Source organism: Cyanistes caeruleus, chromosome 18, assembly GCF_971803275.1.
Source record: "Cyanistes caeruleus chromosome 18, bCyaCae1.hap1.1, whole genome shotgun sequence".
Taxonomy (NCBI): Eukaryota; Metazoa; Chordata; class Aves; order Passeriformes; family Paridae; genus Cyanistes; species Cyanistes caeruleus.
In genome coordinates, this window is record NC_141718.1 from 5,539,879 (window position 1) to 5,559,743 (window position 19,865).

The 19,865-nt window shown below is 39.3% G+C and overlaps 1 protein-coding gene across 17 annotated transcripts in view; it reads left to right on the forward strand.

The window, feature by feature from the left end:
* Positions 1-19,865, forward strand: part of LOC111936489 (E1A-binding protein p400) — a 46,886-nt gene that overhangs the window by 4,762 nt on the left and 22,259 nt on the right. For 7 of the 17 annotated variants that reach the window (XM_086856528.1, XM_086856534.1, XM_086856531.1 and 4 more), the window contains exons 3-21: positions 4,538-4,628; positions 5,857-6,236; positions 6,404-6,721; positions 6,870-7,055; positions 8,410-8,550; positions 8,658-8,736; positions 9,016-9,062; positions 10,087-10,144; positions 10,803-10,892; positions 12,076-12,183; positions 12,779-12,972; positions 13,184-13,361; positions 13,794-13,930; positions 14,079-14,248; positions 14,675-14,849; positions 15,232-15,368; positions 15,980-16,166; positions 17,081-17,247; positions 18,083-18,237. In XM_086856528.1, the coding sequence (XP_086712654.1) occupies positions 4,538-4,628; positions 5,857-6,236; positions 6,404-6,721; positions 6,870-7,055; positions 8,410-8,550; positions 8,658-8,736; positions 9,016-9,062; positions 10,087-10,144; positions 10,803-10,892; positions 12,076-12,183; positions 12,779-12,972; positions 13,184-13,361; positions 13,794-13,930; positions 14,079-14,248; positions 14,675-14,849; positions 15,232-15,368; positions 15,980-16,166; positions 17,081-17,247; positions 18,083-18,237 (2,998 nt within the window). Of the gene's footprint in view, positions 1-804; positions 916-4,537; positions 4,629-5,040; positions 5,149-5,856; positions 6,237-6,403; positions 6,722-6,869; positions 7,056-8,409; positions 8,551-8,657; positions 8,737-9,015; positions 9,063-10,086; positions 10,145-10,802; positions 10,893-12,075; positions 12,184-12,778; positions 12,973-13,183; positions 13,362-13,793; positions 13,931-14,078; positions 14,249-14,674; positions 14,850-15,231; positions 15,369-15,979; positions 16,167-17,080; positions 17,248-18,082; positions 18,238-18,757; positions 19,001-19,865 lie in introns of all 17 variants that reach the window. The other 10 variants (XM_086856521.1, XM_086856523.1, XM_086856524.1 and 7 more) reach the window with 5 other exon arrangements.

Consider the following 19,865-nt stretch of genomic DNA (forward strand, 5'->3'; position numbering starts at 1 on the left):
CATCTGCACACTTTGAGGGATCTCTAGTGGGTGTAAATGGTACAGGTTCCTTGAAGTCAGTGGCATTGCTACACTTTAAATGAGTTGAGGCTCTACCCCATGGTGTTTGGGGTAGAGAATTTACTGTACTTCACTGCCTTCTCGTGGTGGATCCTCTTTTGTTTGTGGAAGCTGCTTGTCCCTGTAACTGCTGGAGAATTTTGCAAAATGCAACAGCAGAAGTGTTTATGTGTTTTCAAGTGATGAATCCTTCTGAAAGATTAAGACATCTTTTGAGTATGTTCTTTCTTTGTATTTTGTTGTCGCCTTCTGTTTTATTTCCCCCTCCCCCTCTTTATCACTTTCTGCTAAAGCAACGCGCTTCATCCCTCGCCTGGAAGGTTGATCTCTTTGGGAATTCAGGGGGAGAGTGAATGGTGGCTGTGCTCATTGCTTAAATAAATGTTGAAGCTCTCTTACGTTCAAACTGTCTGTCATGCTAATTTGTTGTCCGTTAGCAGCAGCAATCATTAAATTTAAAACACACTTTTATGTTAACTGGATTTAAGAAAATGTTTCCAGTGACGAGAAGTCACAATAAACAGTCAAGGCTGTGCTCTGTTCTGCTATTAAAAGTAAGACAGAACTCTAAAAATGGGCTGTGCTCGAAACAAGCTGTACTGATGGTGGTTTAGTTATTATCCCCTCTTCAGTGAGGTGCCATCAGTACCAAAGGAGTGTGTTGAACAGTTAAAAGAAAGAAAAACTTCTAAAAAGAAAATGATTCTCCCTTCTTTTTTTTTTTTCCCAAAATATTTCTCTCAGGTAAAGGTTGTGACAGGAAAGGATGGGCAGACTGGTACTCCTGTCGCTATAGCAACCCAGCTTCCTCCAAATGTTTCTGCTGCTTTTTCATCCCAGCAGCAACCATTTCAGGTACTTTTCAATGGTTCTAAAATGTAGTTTCATCCCAGATTTTTTTTCTTCATTCAGATTTGATATTTCTTAGATGAATTAGAATTTTCCCAAGAGCCCATCCCTTATCATCTAAACAAAACCAAAAAACCTTTGCAGTCTTCAAATGCATCAGTATAACTGAAGCCTTGAGGAAGTTAAAGCTTTGTCTCCAGGTTGCTGGCTTATTGCATTAACTTTCAGCTTGAATGTTTTCACTTTGGTTTGTTTGTCTTTTGTATCCCTAATGCATTTGGTTCATTTGTGCATTCTGCGTAGTGATAATATGGATTCTTTGTCTGTGGCATTGTAATTGTGGATTTCTTCTAAAATTCTTTTCTTTTTTTTTCTTCCCCTTATGTATTAAAGGTTTTGAGTGTGGCTACAAAAGAATTTGGATTTGCCTTCCCTGAAATGTGTTAAACAACAATACTAATCCTCTGACACTATTTGTTTTAAATAATTAACTGCTTTCCATTAGCTCTGCCATAAATGTTGGGAAGAAGAAACAGAAGTGCTTATTTTTATTTAAAAGTCCTTTTTAACAATTTTTTTTTTTCATTTTTCATGAGGAACACTGGAGAAAGCCATGAAATAAATGTGATAATAAGTTAAATTTTTTGTGGATCAGTGATGATGAAACTTTTCAGTTTGGTGTGGTTTTATGCAGCTGCCTTCAACTCTGTTACCCAGACATCATGGCATACATACCCTGAGAAGTAATATACCCTAATTCCATCTGTAACTAAAATATTTACCTTTTAGCTCAATTATATGCTTAGCAGGTGTTACAGGGTGAATTACTGTGCTGTACCACAGCAGCTGTACAGGCTGTGCTGCCTTTTATCTAGGCTTTGGAAATGGATAGTGAAATGAAATACAAGCTGGGTTGTGTTTCTGTGTGTAACAAATGGCATGTTCTCTGTGATATTGTACAAAGGAGTTGTGCAGCAAAGGGGATTGCACTGAGAGCTCTTCCTTAGGGCCAGTACTGATAGATCTTGGAAGTCTCCTTCGGTAGTCAGGCTTCATTTAAGCTGTTTAAAATACCTAATATTATATCAAGTAATTTATTGTAGTGATTAGGCTTATCACCAAGCTGTAGCTGCAGCAGTGATGATACTTTTGAAGGTATTGTACTGTGTCAGACCAGTTTCAGGGCAACTGGTTCATGCTAAAAATGTACAAAACTCTCTGTGTGGTACTGACCTTTTGGCACAAACTGCTAACAGAAAGTGGCATTTCTTTCCATCAGTCCTGGTCTTTGCAGCTGTTTATGGAGAAATGATGTGCCCCAATCAGCATCACCATTCAAATCCCAGTGCAGAAGTGCAGCACTCCGAGTGATTATTGTATGTGTGCTGCATAATCATGACCTCGGGACAGCTACATTATTTTAATTAAAGTTGGGACAGTTTTAGTCTAATATTAGTGGTATGTGACTGCAATTTATAAAGACATAACATGTCTGCTCTCTGAAGAGTCTGGCCTAAATTACACGGTGATAATGCAGACAGCTGGGAGGCATATTCTTGAGAAAATGTCAGTCAAAAATCCTAAAGTAGAGATACTGTGAGTATGCAGTCATCCAGAGGGAGAGAGCAGGTGAAATAAATAGCATTTAATGAGGAGTTTGAAGAATATAATTTCTTAAACTGATGTCTCAGTAGCATTTGATGCAAATGGAACATAAACTGAATTTGTTAGTCAATTTAGTAGCATTTACAAAATCAATTATTGTGGCTTATTTCGAAAATTCTGTAAATTCCCAGGTCTATGATGCTCTGCCAGACACTGGCTGTTGGACCTGAAATATGCTGCACGTCTACCTTATGACAAGTATTTTAAAACTTAATCCCTGTTGAGTGTGAAATGGCAGTGAACCATGGATATGAGTCAGAGATACTTAAAACCAGAATTTACATTTTAAGGCTGTAGCTTTATCGCTGGAGTGGCCACAGATGCCCTCAGAGCAGCAAAGAGATTGTTATTAATTCATAGCTATTGGTGGAGTCTGAGGGGCGTGAGATATATTCAGCTTCAAGAGGAGCATTTGAAACCCAGACATTGTAGGTGATGTTGGCTGTGATTATTAATGCCATGCAGTGAAGCACTGAAGATGCAGGATGTCACTGCTGTGATATATTTCAGTATAGACTGGTGTTTCCCTCTGTGGGTTTAATTTACAGTGGTAAAATTTTGGTTAAAATCAGAGAAGGAAATACCTGTGAATTAAGTAAAACATTTTAATGGGAAATTACTGTCTATGTTGTCATAAAATTTTTTTACAACATTTGCAAACCCTTACTATACCTCAACATACTTTAAACCATGATACATTAAACATTAAGGCTCTCACCATTAGAAGAGTCCACTTTGAGAACTAGAGTGCTAAATTATTTCATTTCCCAAGACACAGAGACTGCCAGACATAAAGTCTGTGTTTGTATTTTCTGATGGAATCTCTTAAGGCATTTTTTGGGATAGCCCTTATTTTTCTCAAAGCAAGTTTCATAGTAGAATATTTGGTACAGCATGGCCAAATATTGAGGAGAATTTAAAAATAACTTGGAAACTCACTGAAAGGAATTGGACTTGCACAGACACTGGTGGACATTAATAAGTACTTGCCAGTGTGCTGAGAGCCCAAAGAGCATGAAAATTGTCATATACCCAAATTTGTTTGCTACAGTAATCCTGTACATCAGCCTGTCACCTGTGCTTGATGCTGAAAGGATTCTCTGGTTCTTGCCATCATTGCTGATATTAAATGTAGTGATTTAAAAATAAAGTTTGAATGCAGTGTGTAATCTTACTGAAGCTAAATTCCAGCTTGCTGAATCAGAGCCCAGTGATTCCATTTGCATTTCAGTATCAATAGTGCTCATCCAGGCTTGTTAACTCATAGTTTGTGCGCTGTTTATCCTCAGACAAAATGGATAGTAATTTCTGGTGAGCTCTGATGTCACCTTAGCCTTATGGCAATATTGTTTCTCCTCACTGGGTTTGTTCATGAGACTCATTTTTCCAGCTGTGCAAACAGGTCCAGCATCTGGAAAACTGGAACTGGAACTTGTGTACCTTGGCTGAGGTTCTTTATTCCATTTCCTAGCTTTTTCCTGAAACATTTCAATGGTAACTCTCACAAAGTTCTGTCCTGAGAGTGAGAGTGCTGGAGACTCAAATAAACTTAAACTGTTTTCAGAATGAGAATGAATTTGTGTGTTACTGATGTTCCACACAGATGTAATACACTAATGAAAAATTCCATTAAATAAAGGGAAAAGGTAACAAAAAATACTGGGCAAGTTTATTTCGTACATATCCCATTTTCCTGAGTTTGGGATCACTTAACAAAATGTAGGTGTGCATTATATATAACCAACTTCATCACTGTAAAATTTAAATTCAACAAAGAATATCTGTGCATTGTGGACTGCTAAAACTTCATAGCAGATATTGAATAAGTCTTATTTCCTTTGTTGTACAGCTGTTCTGAAGGACTTGTTCTGTGCTGGCCTCCTTAGATCCATTTGTAAATTCTCTCCTGGTGTCAGACCATCTGCAGATTGAACTTCTGTGATTTGTTTTCTTTTCCCTGTAGCAAACGCATACAGGGACTGCAGCGATGGGGACTGTGAGCACCATAGAGATTGAAGCTTTTAAGAGGCAGCAGCAGGCCCTTGCACCAGCAGGTATGTTCCACAGGCAAAACTCCACTCCCATCCTCTTTTTTTTTCCAAACAGTGACTGGAGCCCACTGTTGCATTGAAATACATTTTTGCCTCACCTTGGGAATCGCCGGATCCTTAGGACTATCTACTGTGACTGGTGCTGTGGGAAGAGTGCACTCCACTCCCAGTAGATAGGCCTGGATTTGGCAGGCATGGAAACATGGTTAGGTTGATTGTTCTGGCTGAGAAGATTGGAGATGGCCAACTTGAAGTCAGAGGGACTCTGCCCCTGGAGCATGTTCTTCATAAATGCTACACATGTACAGTAGTTGTAGCTTTCGGAGCTGATGTTGGAATCATGTGTAGTAGTTTGCTTTGTAAAATTGAACCCATTCCATTATACCATGCCATAAATGGAATTTGAATATCACAGATTCGTCTAAGAGACCACGAATTGAAGTGGGCCGTCATGGGATGGTTTTTCAGCACCCGGGTGTGGCTTCAGGAGTTCCTCTTCAACAGCTAATGCCAACAGCACAAGGTACTGTGTCACCACATGCCAGTTGCACATTAATTTCACAAGGAGATGTTGGTGATGGAACTAGAAACTTGGGCTTCCGGCCTGCCAAGATCCTAGTCCCACCACACACTTCTCCATGTAAATTAATACTTGGTATGCAATGCCTGATTTGTTTAAGGAGCTGAGTGACGGGCTCCAAAGGTGCATGTGGGCATGGAAATACGTCACAGGTGCTGATGCAAAATGGCCAATCTGAGAATTCTGGAACTGAACCAATGATTTCTCAAAAGGAAACCACAAAATTGGAACATCATGACAAATTTTTATTCATTAGTCATGCCAAGCCTTAGAATATGTGTTAGAGTGAATGTGTTCTTAGAAAGACCTGAGTAGCATTTAGACGTTATGCTGGTTTTTTAGGTTAAATTCCATTAGCTCACCAGTCCTTTTTTTTTTTTGAGTATACGAAATTTAGAAGACCTATAATGACATGCTCTTTTTTAGTTGCTGTGCTCCAAATTCTAGTTACAGTCCTGTGCATGAAGTACTTTGTTGTTTATTGTAATGGTGATTTATTTTGTGATTGTGATGTGGTATTTTCAAGTGATGGTGTCTTGTGGCAAAGTAAGTAACAAAACCACTCTATTTGCAGTCGATTTCCTCCTTAAATCAACAGAGAGCATGGGACGTTTTAATCTCACCTGTACCTTGTCTCCTCTTGCCCTGCAGGTGGGATGCCTCCCACTCCCCAGACGGTGCAGCTGACGGGGCAGAAGCAGAGCCAGCAGCAGTACGACCCCTCCAAGGGCCCTCCGGTGCAGAACGCGGCCAGCCTGCACACGCCACCGCCGCAGCTGCCGGCGCGCCTGCAGCCCGCCAACGTCCCCATGGCATCGCTCCCGGCCACCCTGCAGCTCCCGCAGCAGCAGCCTCAGCTGGTGGAACCTCCAGCCCAGCCACAGATCCAGGTGAAGATCCAGCCCCAGAGCGTGCCCCTGACGGCCGCTCCGCTTCCAGCGCCGCTGCAGCAGCAGGTGCCACCAGCAATCCACGTGCAAGGACAGACGCCCAACCAAGTGTCGCAGCCGCAAGCTGCGATACAGCAACAGGTACGGGGGCGTTAGTGGGGTGGATGTGTTTGTTTCCATGGCCAGTGAAATCTTAGGAGCCATGTCTTCATCTTTTAATTCCACTGGACACTTAAATCCTTTCTGCTGTAGTGTAGACTAGGTTTTGAATCCTCAACTCATCAGTAACCAGTGTGTTTCTTGGGCAGACTGTGACTCTGACACGACCATCTGCAGATCCTGCTCAGAGTTCTCAGCGTCTTGCAGCAAATCCACTGCCACCTACCTCATCCATCGCTCCAGCAGCGATCCCAGGCACAACACCGCCTTCTCCATACCCAGTGCAAACAAACAGGACCTCTCCAGCAACCAACAAGTCCCTGTCTCCTATTGCATCCAAGCCTCCTGGCTTAGCAGTAGCAGCAGCAGCAGCAGCAGCAGCACCCAAAACACAAAGTCCAGCTCAGAATGCAGCAGTGTTGCCGCAGGAAAACACTCAAGACAAACTGGCTGAGCAAGTCAAGCTGGTAAGATATTTTCTGTGTCATGCTTTTGCACTTTTTCTTTTCCTGTCAATTAATTTAATAAATTGGAAGCAGTTAATATTTTTCTTCAAGTCTGTGACTTCAGGTGCATCCTGTAGCTTCATTGTAAGTCTCTGTACTTCTTTCTAAGGAAAATCAAATCCATCAGCGGATAGCAGAACTGAGAAAGGAAGGTTTATGGTCCCCCAGGCGACTGCCTAAACTCCAAGAGGCTCCAAGACCAAAATCCCACTGGGATTATTTGCTGGAAGAAATGCAGTGGATGGCAACTGATTTTGCGCAGGAGAGAAAGTGGAAGATGGCAACTGCTAAGAAGGTACTTGAAAAGCATTTTATAACTCAGAACAATAAATGTTGATATCACTCAATTTGGGAGCAAAGCTATTGAGATATCTTTTGGTACAGAGAGAAGTAAAGGAAAAGCATGGCACTAACTTTTACCTTAAATGAGAAGTTATGTTGTCAGTTTTGGATATGGCACTTGAGACAGACTGGATAATTGTACAGAGTGTGGGTGCAAATAACAGTTTATAGATTTTATTCTTCAGGAAATCAAACAGCTTGTTTAGGAACCCACTCAATATGTTGGCTGGGTTATATTTAAATAAAAAATAGAGTTGTCATATCTGTCTCACAAATAAGTTATTTCCTGCCAGTAAAGAGTAAATACAGAATTTTGTAAATAACTTCCTTTGGGTGTGGTTGTCTGTCCAGTTCTTTTTTCTTAATCTCACTGAAAAATAAGAGTAAAGACAGTAGTGGAAACATGGTAGAGAACTGTTTCCATAGGGGAAGAGAGCAACACAGCAGGAATACAGTAGTGGAATGAAAATTTGTATGGTGTGGGATGAAATATTTAAAATCTGTTAATTTACAGTAAGCAAGGGTTTTCTATGGATACCAGCAATGTTGCATCTTTTTTTGATACATTCATGACCAACTTAGGGTAATGAAGAGAGCAACTGAAGGTCATTAGTTTAGATTGCCATGTTTTTTCTACTGTATGTTTTGAAATGGTGGAAGCTCACAAGCAAAATATTGAAATAAGTGTATTGTTTTGTACAATAAATATCTGCATTTTGAATATAATTTAAATCTGGATTTCCACTTGTGGCCAATGGTAGGTTTTTAAGAATAGGAGAAACAGGAAGGGCAAATGTGAAATGATCCTTCCCCTGGCACTATGCTCCAAACTTCTGCAAGTCAATGTTTTAGGGACCTCCTGAGCTAAAGGTTGCAATCAAGTCAGTCTTAACAGCCATTGACTGATCTTTCACTCATGTATGTACACTCTTTTTGAACTCATTTCAGCTTTGGTCTCTGACATTTTGTGGTGTGATTTCTGTGACTTCATATGTGCTGTCTGAAAAAAAAGATTTCTTTTGTGTGTTTGCTGCTAATTTCAGTGGATTTTTTTCCTAATTTTTGTATTCAGAGAGTGAATTAAGAGTTTCCTACTTGATTGCTTAGTTATAGTTGAATTTTTTTTTTTTTCTTTGAGTTTCATGTCTGTTGCTTTACTGGCATGGTAAGAATTAGAAATATTGGAGGTAAGTGCATTGTGTGTAAAGCTATGGTCAACATCTGGCTGCTGATTACCACTATAATCTTAAGAAATGCAGTGATACGTATTTTGGGGTAACCTAATTCAGTATTTCATGGTATTTTAGATGGTAAGAACTGTGGCTCGTTACCATGAAGAAAAGAAACTTAATGAAGAGCGAGCTAAAAGGGAAGAACAGAACAAACTGAGGAGAATTGCAGCATCCATTGCTAGAGAAATAGAGTATTTCTGGTCTAACATTGAGCAGGTAAAGTACCTACACACTAAAACTTGAGCAATTTGTGGTGGTTTTTTAATCTTCAGTAGATTATTTGTAAAATTAAAGTGCTTTATTAGACTTGGTTTACGTTTCAGGTTGTTGAAATTAAACTGCAAATTGAATTTCAAGAGAAAAGGAAAAAGGCTTTGAATTTAAAAAGATTTTCAAGGAAAGGTAATTGTATTCCATTTCATAACAAATATAGTCTGAATTCTGATGATATTGTTTTATATAATTCCACTCAGTGCAGCTTGAACTAGTTAACAGTAAAATTGTGAGTTGCTAATAATAGCTTGTGAGTAGATCTGAATCATGAGTTATGGGTTTTTATATTTTTGTGTTAGATTTTATTAATACTTTTTGTATTTTGCTTTGAATACATTTAAAAGTTAATGCAAGAAATGTAAAATTGCTAAGTGATGAATACATACATCAAGTGTAATAATTTTCCAGGCAAGGATACAAAAGAGGACCTTTATTTGGAAAAAGAAAGTGAAATGGTAAGTCTTTCTGTTTTTTGAAAAAGCTATCAAATTAGTTTAAATGTGACTAAGTATGTGAAAGAGTTTTGGTAAAGGTGATTTTTTTTTTAATATACATGGCACTGATAAGATGATTTCACTGTAGTTACTGACAAATGAACATTCAGTCACAAGCACAAGTATAATTTTTCTTTTCTGGTTAGGAAGGAAAGCAGATTGTGGCTGGTACATATCTTTAATGGCTGTGAATCATTCATTCTGAGATTGAAGACTGAAAAACTTTACAAATTAATTGCCAGACTTTGTCAGGAGTTTCATCTACAGGAGCCAGGGGTAGACTTTGTGGGTCATGAAACTCATTTTCAGATGTTTAGCAGAAATTTATCTGCTGAGAGATGGAGGTGTATGTTGCAGAATGGATCAAACTGAATAAAACAGATATCTTTTCTCCTGGATAGAATGTGTGCTAAGGACTCCTTGGCTGTGTCTGTGCAATTGGAAAAAAAAATGGACAAGGGATTTGAGGCCCTGAGCCATCTGTAGTGGCACAGCTGATGCCCATGTGCTGGAATACTCCCCCTCCACCAAGCAGAATGCCTGCATCTGAATTTCCTGCTAGGAACAAGCTTTAGCATGTGTTATCAGCCAAACTGTGGCCCAGCATTGGCTGTGAGAGTTAATTGGCACAGGCTAAGCAATTCTACAGAGTGCACTGGATGCTGAGACAATTGTAGGCCTGTGCCATATCAGTTTTTTATTGACTAGTGAAAAAATTCAGCCTTGAACCAGCCTGAGTAAAAGTTTTGTACCACAGCTGGACCTGAATAATTTGACCCACAAGCAGTGGCTGCACACTCCCATCAGTTGAGAAGCAAAGTTTCTGTTTTTGCATGACCAGGGGAGTGCTAAGAGGTGTTAAGCGTGTATCAGCAAATGCTTTTGGGACTGCAAGGCATGTTTTGTTATCTTTAAAAAACAAACAAAGCCCCCTGCTTATCTTTTGTTTTCTATTATTTTAAATATTACATTTATTTAATGTTAGGGGTGTTCATCATCTGGAAGGAAAAGAAAGGCAAGCACATCTTTGACTGATGAGGAAGGTAAGTCACTTCTCAAAATTTTGCATCCATAACATAGTACATAAGTTGAATATTAAACCCACAGGTTTTGAGTCTGTTGTTATGTGGGTGCAGTGCTTTTCACAAAACAAATACCAGCGTTCATTTTTTAGAGACATTAGATAGTCAATGAAATAGTAAATTATACCTAAAAGAGCTCCAGTGAAAATTTGAAAATAGGATTTTCCTTGAAATTACACTGCCATCATTATTGGTGGATTTTAATTCTTTATGTCCTCATTACTTTGTTTGTCAGGCTTCACTTATGGTCTTGAAGTTCTTTTGAAGATTTTAGACTGAAATACCCATCTGCTTTGGGTCCTTTCTTCTGGTGACCACTCTGTCATATTCCTGACAAAGGAACTCCCCTGTTTAAAGCTACAGAACAACCTGTGGTGAAGTCTGTCAATCAATACTTAACTGCCTTCTATCCTGAGGCAGAAGTGTTTCTCTCTTCATTTATCTTTTAAATACTGAATATAGGTGCTCTCAGATTATCGTGTTTTCCCATATATATTTAATTATTTTTAAATCTTGCAGATTTAGAATATTCTGTGTTTTACTTCAGGAGTATAGAATTACAAACCTCTTGAATTATTGTATAATTTTAATCCAAGACTTGCATTTGTGTTTCTTGTAGTTGAAGATGAAGAAGAAACAATTGAAGAACAAGAAGCTAAAGAAGGAAACATAAACCATCAAACTGAATTGTCTAATCTGGCCAAAGAAGGTAGGCATGTAGCTTGATTCTTCTCTGGGCTGGGCTCTGAAACAGCAGCTGGAAACATATAGTTCTTGTTACATTTGTAAAGAGGATTAGAGGTGGGAAATTGAGTGCATTCAGATGTTCTATCCTGTGTAGTCTGTATTTAGTTTTTTCTGTCTGGAAAGCTGCAGCAGTTTATGGGATGATGGTGGACATCTGCACTTTATAAAGCAGCCCGAGTTATCACACAAGGTGGCTTGAGAAAAGGTAGTTCTTTAGTGATGCTCTGCATTAAAACCTTACACCAGGACTCTATCCGAGTTCTAGGAGTGCAAGATAAACACTTAAAACCAGGGTTGTATCAATTTGAACATGGACATTTTATCATCACCTGTCTTGAGTATCTCAGAAGGGTTTTGTGACTGACTTGTTAGGTCTGAAAGGGCACTTAAGTGCTGGGGGTGGGTATAAATATCTGAAGATAAGGGGCTTTTAGGGACAGTGCTCTGGCTAGCAGCTCTCTCATTAGCAATGTAATTGCTATGCTGAGCTTGATGTGTGCAAAGTACCCCTCAGAGATGTGTCACTTACCCTGGTAAAAGCACATTTTTAGAGGCAGGCTGCCCATTAGGCTGAGCGTGCCTGGCCATGAACATGCGGTTTCCAAATCTGTTTGTTTGGTCTGTTTGGCAGCTTAGTGGCTGCAGTGAACTGGCCAGTTGGAGGGATTATAACCCTTGGCCAGTTCAGCCAAGCTCCTAATGAGAGTGTTTGCTGATTTTGCTGATTGATTTGCCACTGCCAGCATGTACATTCCTACTTAACAGCTCAGACAAGGGATCCTGGAGTTACAATCCAGTTTTGAAATTCAGTCTTGAAACTTTTGAAGTCTTGCATTGGCTTCCAGCTACTCAGGTGGATTTGGTGCCCCTACCTTCCCAACTGGGGTTTTACTGAGGGTTGTAGGGTGTGTTTGTAATACAGTAAAAGCAAGGCATGAGAACAAACTGCTTGGTGTAATGCCAAATGTTCTCTGTAATCAAGGTTATGAAATAAATACTGCCATCATTCACTTAATTATTACCTCTGAAGTTAACTTCTGATTAGAGAACTGGCAATTGTGAAGAATGTACTGAGATTATAGTTAATAGTATCTATTGTTCCAAGTTTTGGTATTTTTAAACTTTCATCCTTTAATGACCTTCAGCTGAATTGCCTCTGGAAGATTTGGTAAAGATGTATGAAGGTGCCTTTGCAGAAAATTTTCACTGGCCCCAGCCGAAGCCTGACAGTGAAGAGGAGAGCAGTGAGGAAGGTAAATTACTCTATGTTTAGAAGTAGTTCTGCTGATTTAGAAGGTGAAATAAGTTGTTTGGCTTTTCAGGACTCTGAAAAGACAGAAAAGACATTTTGTTCTAGGGGAAAATACATTGAGTGAATCACATATAAAATTTCTCAATTTGTGAAAAGAGGGCAGTGTTTGCCTGCTTTAAAGCGAAGATATATGAGATTTTCAGGAACAATGCTAAGCTGTAGAAAAGCCTCTCTACACGAAATTAAACATCACACTTCATAGGTAGCTATAATTACACCTCTGTTCTATGCTAACATCATGATAAAACTACATACTTGAACATAGGTTTTAAGTAGAATGAGAAGACCTCCCTAGAAGTTGTGAAAAGCCAATGGTCATGTTAGCCTAGCTAATGTGAATGTCCAGAACATGTATATGAACCTGAGCTTAGGCTATTTGCATTTTACCTGAACTAGCTTGAAAATCATAGAATTGCTTTTGAAAGTTAGCTGCTTCTTTAGACGCATGTCTGAATCCTGATCTTCTTAGTCCCTTTGTGTGATTGCTACTGAAATTTATTTTAGATACCACTGCAATTTTTCTCTCTCTCTCCTAGAAATGGAAGACCACATGTCTGATAGGGAAAGTCCCCAGAAAGAAGTTGTCCTCATAGACTCCCTTCTCAGCATTGACCAATACAAGGGCCTGGACAGATCGAGTCCTCCCAAGAAGAACATGCGAGACATAGCAGAAGTTGCTGCTGCAGCAGAGATGTTGTTACCTAAAGGCAGCTCCAGGATAACAACAGCAGTAAGAATCCCTATTTTCTGCTACTCTGTGTGCTGATGTTTACATAAAGAATGCTTTTTTCTTCATTATTTTGTAGCTTTTAGCAAGAAATTGCTTGCTTTTTCTTTTTTTTTTTTTTTTTTTTTTTTTGAGTTACCTATAGAATGTTTATCTTTATGCCATGCTTTGTGAATTCAATTCAGGAAAAAATAACAAATCACTCACATTGCAGGTAAAATACAACACTCCTTCACTGTTGTATGGGTCTCTCAGAGAATATCAGAAGATTGGGCTGGATTGGCTGGCAAAGCTGTACAGGAAGAATCTCAATGGCATCCTGGCAGATGAGGCAGGGCTTGGGAAAACAGTGCAAATTATTGCCTTTTTTGCCCATTTGGCTTGTAATGAAGGTAAGTTCATTTGGCTAACAGTTTTAGACAGGTACTAGGCCAGCATTATCTTTTTGAATTGTAGCCTAGGGTCGCCTGTTTTTCCTTACTGAACCGTATCAGGCTTCAGTTAATGACAGGAGTAAGATTGTGTCAGAATAACTTTGATATTTTGTGACAACAGTGCTATCTAGTCAAGTATAGTGTCTGGTCAATCTGTTACACTTTAGAGATTCTTCTGAATACTTCTAAATTCTTACTAGTACAGAAAATTGTCAATTGTTTAATGACCAGGAGTAGATTAGTCATTAAAATACCTCTGTTTGTTGTTATTAGATCTCACTTTTAATGCTTAATTTAATGCAATGCACTTAAAAAATCAAGGTAGAATATAAGCCACTTGCATTAAGGAGTCTATTTCTAGTGTTAACTGCTGTGTTTCCCCTTCTGTAGGGAACTGGGGCCCTCACCTTGTAGTTGTCCGGAGCTGTAACATACTGAAATGGGAGCTGGAATTGAAACGCTGGTGCCCAGGCTTGAAAATACTTCTCTACTTTGGGAGCCAAAGAGAACTTAGGGCAAAAAGACAGGTGCTGGATTTTGTAACTCCTACACTGTTGCCTGAGACATTTAGCCTGTATATATCTGTCTTTTTTTAAAGAAGAAGTAGCTGGTTATGAGACATTTGGGAATTCTGCCGTAACTTTTCTGTCTCATCCTTTCTTTCCTTTTCCATAGGAATGGATGGAACCCAACAGCTTCAATGTGTGCATCACTTCCTACAAGCAGTTGTTCAAAGGCCACACAGCATTCATGAAAATGCGATGGAAATACTTAATAGTAGATGAGATGCAGCAAATAAAGAATATGACTGAGAAACACTGGGAGGCACTTTTCAGTCTCCGCAGGTACAGAGCAGAGAATTGATTTCCTACTGGCAGTGGGTTTTTCTATTTTCATGTCACACAGTTCTCTTCTTAACAGAAAGCTGATTTATAAAAACCCTCTTGACTTGGTCTGCCCAAATTCCTGAGCGACGTGCACCTATGGAGAAGTGCTTTTATTAGAAACAATCAGGATTCAGAGAAATGCTTGGGATTTTTTGTTTCCACTATCATATCACTGTAATTCTTTGCTGATATTCTGTGCTCCCAAACAGATTCCCCCTTATGCTCTGATACTCTGCAATGAAGAAGCTATTTGGTGGTATATTCAAGATTGAAAAGATACTTTATCCTAGGTTTAATTTTATTATATTTACACAATTCTTCTGTGTCTCTAGTAAGCATAAAGACATAGTAATCAGTCAATTAAAAACCTTCTTTTGTTCACAGCCAGCATCGTTTGCTTCTGATAGACACTCCTTTGCATAACACATTGATGGAGCTGTGGACCATGGTACATTTTTTGATTCCCGGAATTTCCAGACCTTACCTGGATTTTCCAGTAAAAGCACCTAATGAAGAGAACCAGGATTATTGCCATAAACTGGTCATCAGGTTGCACAGAGTATGTTGTGATTTTTTCTCATGTGTCCTACTACAGTAGTAACGCTGTTGAGGAGAAGGGGAATGAAAATACGTGGTTCAGATCAGAATTTGTGCCCACTTTGTTCAGTTTAGACAGAAAATCCTGCTGAAAACAGAGGGTTCTGCTACCAGAAGAGTATGGAGATTTCTTTTTAAAATAATACAAGGCTCAGATTTTGAAGTATGCCATGCAGAAATTAAAGAGCAAATTAATGTCTATACAACTGTGCGCATAGCAGTATGATTATATATAGCATATGCAGTTTATCACATCAAATCTGTTAGGTGTGAATAAGTTTAGCTTCCTGTTGTAAAATCTTTGAAGTGAGAATTTTTTTCCTCTCAATTCTGAAACGTTTCAGATGATTCAGCCGTTTATTTTGCGGAGATCAAAGAGGGATGTTGAGAAGCAGCTCACAAAGAAATATGAACACGTGCTCAAGTGCCGTCTGTCTAGTCGACAAAAAGCCATGTATGAGGATGTCATATTACAACCAGGGTAAGGGCTTGAAGCAGTAAACATAAAATGCTCTCACTTTTAGTGCTTAAGCAAGGAAAAAAAATATTGCCATGGGGGGAAGTGTTTTAGTGTTTCTCTGAAATTTTTCATTATGATCTGTGAATAAAATGTGATTGCATTATAGACTAGAATTACAGCAGGTGATGCTGTGGCCTAGTGAAAAGCATGCATTTACTTCTGGAACCTAAGAATTGAGTTATGATGGTCAGCTCTTCTGCTGCGTTGTTTTAATATTTGTCTCCAATGAGTGATTCTTCATTTATTTAAAGCCCAGAGCTTTTCCTCACCACCTTCCCACCAGTGGTAATTGATTGGTGCAGGGGTGAAACAAACAAAGCAGAGAGAGGATGGGGAGCTGGATAGGTTGTATTTGATTGTAAGGCAGCACTGGGTCTTTAGGTTTCACTTTTCCAAGTTTACTTTTGGTACAGTGCTGCTTAAAATACTGCAGAAGACCTCAGTGAAATCTAAACTTGTTTTAAGACTTTCACATAACATACTGCATTGCTCATTCTCACCTTGCTGATTTAGGGACATCTCCATAAAAGCTGCACATAAATCAATGTCTTTCTGTATAATTTATTTGGCAGAACCCAGGAAGCCCTCAAAAGTGGGCACTTCATCAGTGTCCTGCACGTCCTGATGCAGCTGCAGCGGATTTGTAACCACCCTGATCTGATAAACCCCCGGCTTTCAAGCTCCTCTTATGTATCACAAACACTGGAATACAGAACAGCCTCTCTGGTGCTGCGAGCCCTGGAAAGGGATATTTGGAAGGTCAGTAGAAAAATTAAGGTTTTTTTCCCTCTCTTAGTGCCCTGGCAGAATTTCAGTACTTACTGTTTCCTTATACGTGATAAGTCTACCTGAAGTTTATAAATAGAAGGAATTCACTCTTCCATAACTGTGGCTACCAAGTGTGTTCTTGCTGCATCTCTTTTTTTGTCATAGTGGTTTGAACTTCTCAAGTGGTTTGTAAACAGTAATTTTTCATGAACTACTTGGTCAAAGAGAAATTACCTTTGCTTTCATCATGTTCATGTTTGCAAGAAGTCACTCTGGGTAGTGCTGTGCTTATTTACGACATTCTGTAATTTTCTTTTTGCTTTCACTAGCTGAAGGAAAGCAAGACTTACTCTTTTTTACATAACAGTAAACATTCTGTTACAATGACTAAATTAGTACCCTTCTGTCAATGCATTTGAAGTACCACTATTTCTGTTATTGTTAAACAAGTGATCCCACTCCTTGACGTGATAAAAAATATAAAAGAAGTATGAGTAATGGAGCAGTTGACATATTTTTTTTAATTTTATTTCTATCCTTCATATTTTTCTACTCCTAAATTATAGTTTGGCATTTAAGCTTGATAGTTAACCTTCAAAGAGTTCTATTTAATTCTTTGGAAACCATGATATATGATGGATTGTTAAATGTGTTTTGCTTTAATTTCCACAACTGGCTAATGATTTAAGTTCTTTTTCTTCTAATGCTTAAAATGGGACTGTCAGTATAAGATTTATTTCCAAGGTTTCTGGACAGTTTTAGTTAATAATTAATAGTTTATTTCTTAAACTTTTGTCATTTATTTCAAGTTAAAAAGTAAATATATAGAAATTTAATTAGCATTGAACATAAACAGGACTTAACTGTTTGGGTCATCACATAAAACAATTTTTTGAAACCCCTAGGAATCGGACTTGTCTCTTTTTGATCTCATTGGAATGGAAGACAAAATGACTCATTATGAAGCACAAATGTTGCCAAAACAAAAAGTCACTAGAAAGCTGATTGAAGAAATCTACAGCTCCCCTCCACCGCCGGCAAGACCCAACCCAGTGAAGCTCAAACCAAGCAGGTATGTACACCTGCACTCCTTCTAAGCTGGAATTACAGCAGCAAAAGGTGGTTCTAATCTCTACTGAGTTCTCTCTGCATCTCTGCTAGTGGGATTCATACAAAACCTCAAGCTTACCTTTGCATTATTTTTTCTCTTGCTTTTGTGTTTACTTCTGAAAATAAGAATTCTGTTCTTTGAGGCTTGCAATTCCATTTGAGCTTTGTTGATGGATTTCCCATAGTCTTTACTTCAGCAGCAGATAAGCTTTGTTCCTGGACCTAGTTTATGGCAATTGAGAGTTGTTTTGCAGAATTAGCATGAAGATAATTTAAGACTAAGTTGGGCCTGCAGTGTCAGCTGTGCTCTCACTGTTATGTAAGAGACATAAGTTTTATTGCAGTACATTTTTGTAAAGTATTTTTCTCCTAGTGAAGTAGTGTTCTCAAAGTAATGTAGAACTATTTTTCTAATGCAAGAGAGCTGCCTGATGACCTGCAGCATAGTGATGTCTCTATGGAGATTATATGGGAGCCCTTTTTCTCAGATATATTCAGATATATCTTTTCCCAGATACTGACCTAGCCTCTTTCAGATGTTTGCTGTAATTCTGAAGCATCCTGCATTAAACTGGGTGTATGGCAGTGAAAGTTTTCTTTATTTGATTTAGCAAAATCACTTTCTACACTGTTTACTCAGAATGCTTGTGAAGTGATGAGTCTTGCCAGCTTCAGCCATCTGCAGGGAGATTAGCATCTGACACAGTCAGTTTATATGTTCCTTGGAGGACAGAGTTTGTGTCTAAAGGCCAAACTATGATCTTCCCATAGTCTTTGACTTTTCCTGCTCTTGCCAGGTTGTTCCAGCCCGTTCAGTATGGTCAGAAGCCCGAGGGCAGGACTGTAGTTTTCCCAAGCACTCAAGTCCAGCGCACGGTGACCACTGCGACGGTGACTCAGCAGGGACAAGTGCGAGGCAGATCCCCCATAGCTACGGTGTCTTCAAATCAAGGTAAGGGAGTCAGTGCCACCCTGGCCACCTGCACCTCAGCCTAGACAGATCCAAGCTAGTCTGTTTCATAGAACTCCTTTTCCCTCTAGCTTAATGGTCTAGAATACTAATGGCTTAAAAATACCAACAGACTAATTGCCAGTAAAATTCCCTGCTAGTTTCTCCAGTATGATCTGCCAGTATAATGCAAAACTAAGCTTTATGTAACCTGTTAGCATATGGAGTAAATAAGTCACAGTTGGTATTTAAACCCCGAAGACGTGTAATGCTCTGTCAAAGATGGGAATGTACAGTGCTTCTCTGTATTTATTTAGCTTTTAAACAATGCTTTCCAAGTAGATAATGTTGTAAAAATAGGATGGAGTAAGAGTTGTGGCTAGAAATCCCAGTCTGTAAGGACAAAGCCGTTCTTGTAGCCGTTTGATTATCCTGTTGGAAGGTTTCTTTTTAATGCAGGTTGTTAAAAAGAGCGGAGTTAAAACCTCTAACAGCTTGCACAAACAACCCTTATTGATTGCAGCTGCAGCAACACAGTTTCAGACAACTCAGGCTTCCACCAGTGCTCCAAGACACCAGCCCGCAGCGACCTTCACCACAGCAACTAGCGCAGCCAACCCTGTGAAACCGCGGGGCCAGACCTCTGCGCCGGCCCCGCAGCCGGGCCAGCCCCAGCCACAGCCACAGGTCCCCCCGCACACCATCCAACAGAGTGTGCTGCCTCAGAGGCTCGTACTGACCTCTCAGGCCCAGGCACGGTTGCCTAGTAAGTGGCCTCCCCTTTCAAGGTTTCTCCCACCTTTGTACTACAATGAGGTTAAGTTACTAGGCACCCTAAAATGTGTACAGAATCGTTGTTTTTTTTTCACTCTTCTGATTAGCCTTGCTCAGTACGTTGCTTATGACCAAGGAAAATCGAAAATTGGATAAGAAACAATAGAATTGCTGTGGACATACATTAGCGGTGTCAACTTAATCTCCTATTTCTGCATGTTTCTTCTGCTGGCAAGACTTCCTTCAGACCAAATGTTTTAGCTCTCTCCTAATTATTCCTTTCATGTTAAACACTAATCCATCTGCTAAAGGCCTCTCTGGCGGAGAGGAGCGTCGACACTGTTAGGCAGAGAAAAGCGATGAGGCTTTGCTTTTAGGTTGTATGTGCACTGCCTATTAGCATGTGTAGAGAGTACTGAGCACTGATGTATTAATTTTATCTCTGGGGTAATGCACTGCCTTTACAAAAGCTGAATTTTCACACCAGTATTTTCTCAGTATCGTAAAACTTAATGCTGAAATGCCTCTAACCTTTCTGCATTTAAATCACAAAAAGCTTGGTCCTTGCCACTTCAAAGCTTTTTGGTTTGTCTAAATGCAGATTGCTTAAAATGAATCATGTTTCATCAGCAAATTTCAAATGTGTATTTGATGTGCCAAACATAGGAATATTTTAATTTCTTCCATACCCCTTCCTTCATGCTCTTGAAAAGGCAGTGGAAATCACTTTAATACTTGTTCTGTTACAAAGTGTCACATGAGTTTTCAGGTAGCTCTTTTTTGCTAATGAAAGTGGTAATTTCTAAAATGTTGATGTTCTTACCCTTTAAACAATCAGCTTCTTTCCAGTTTGTCCA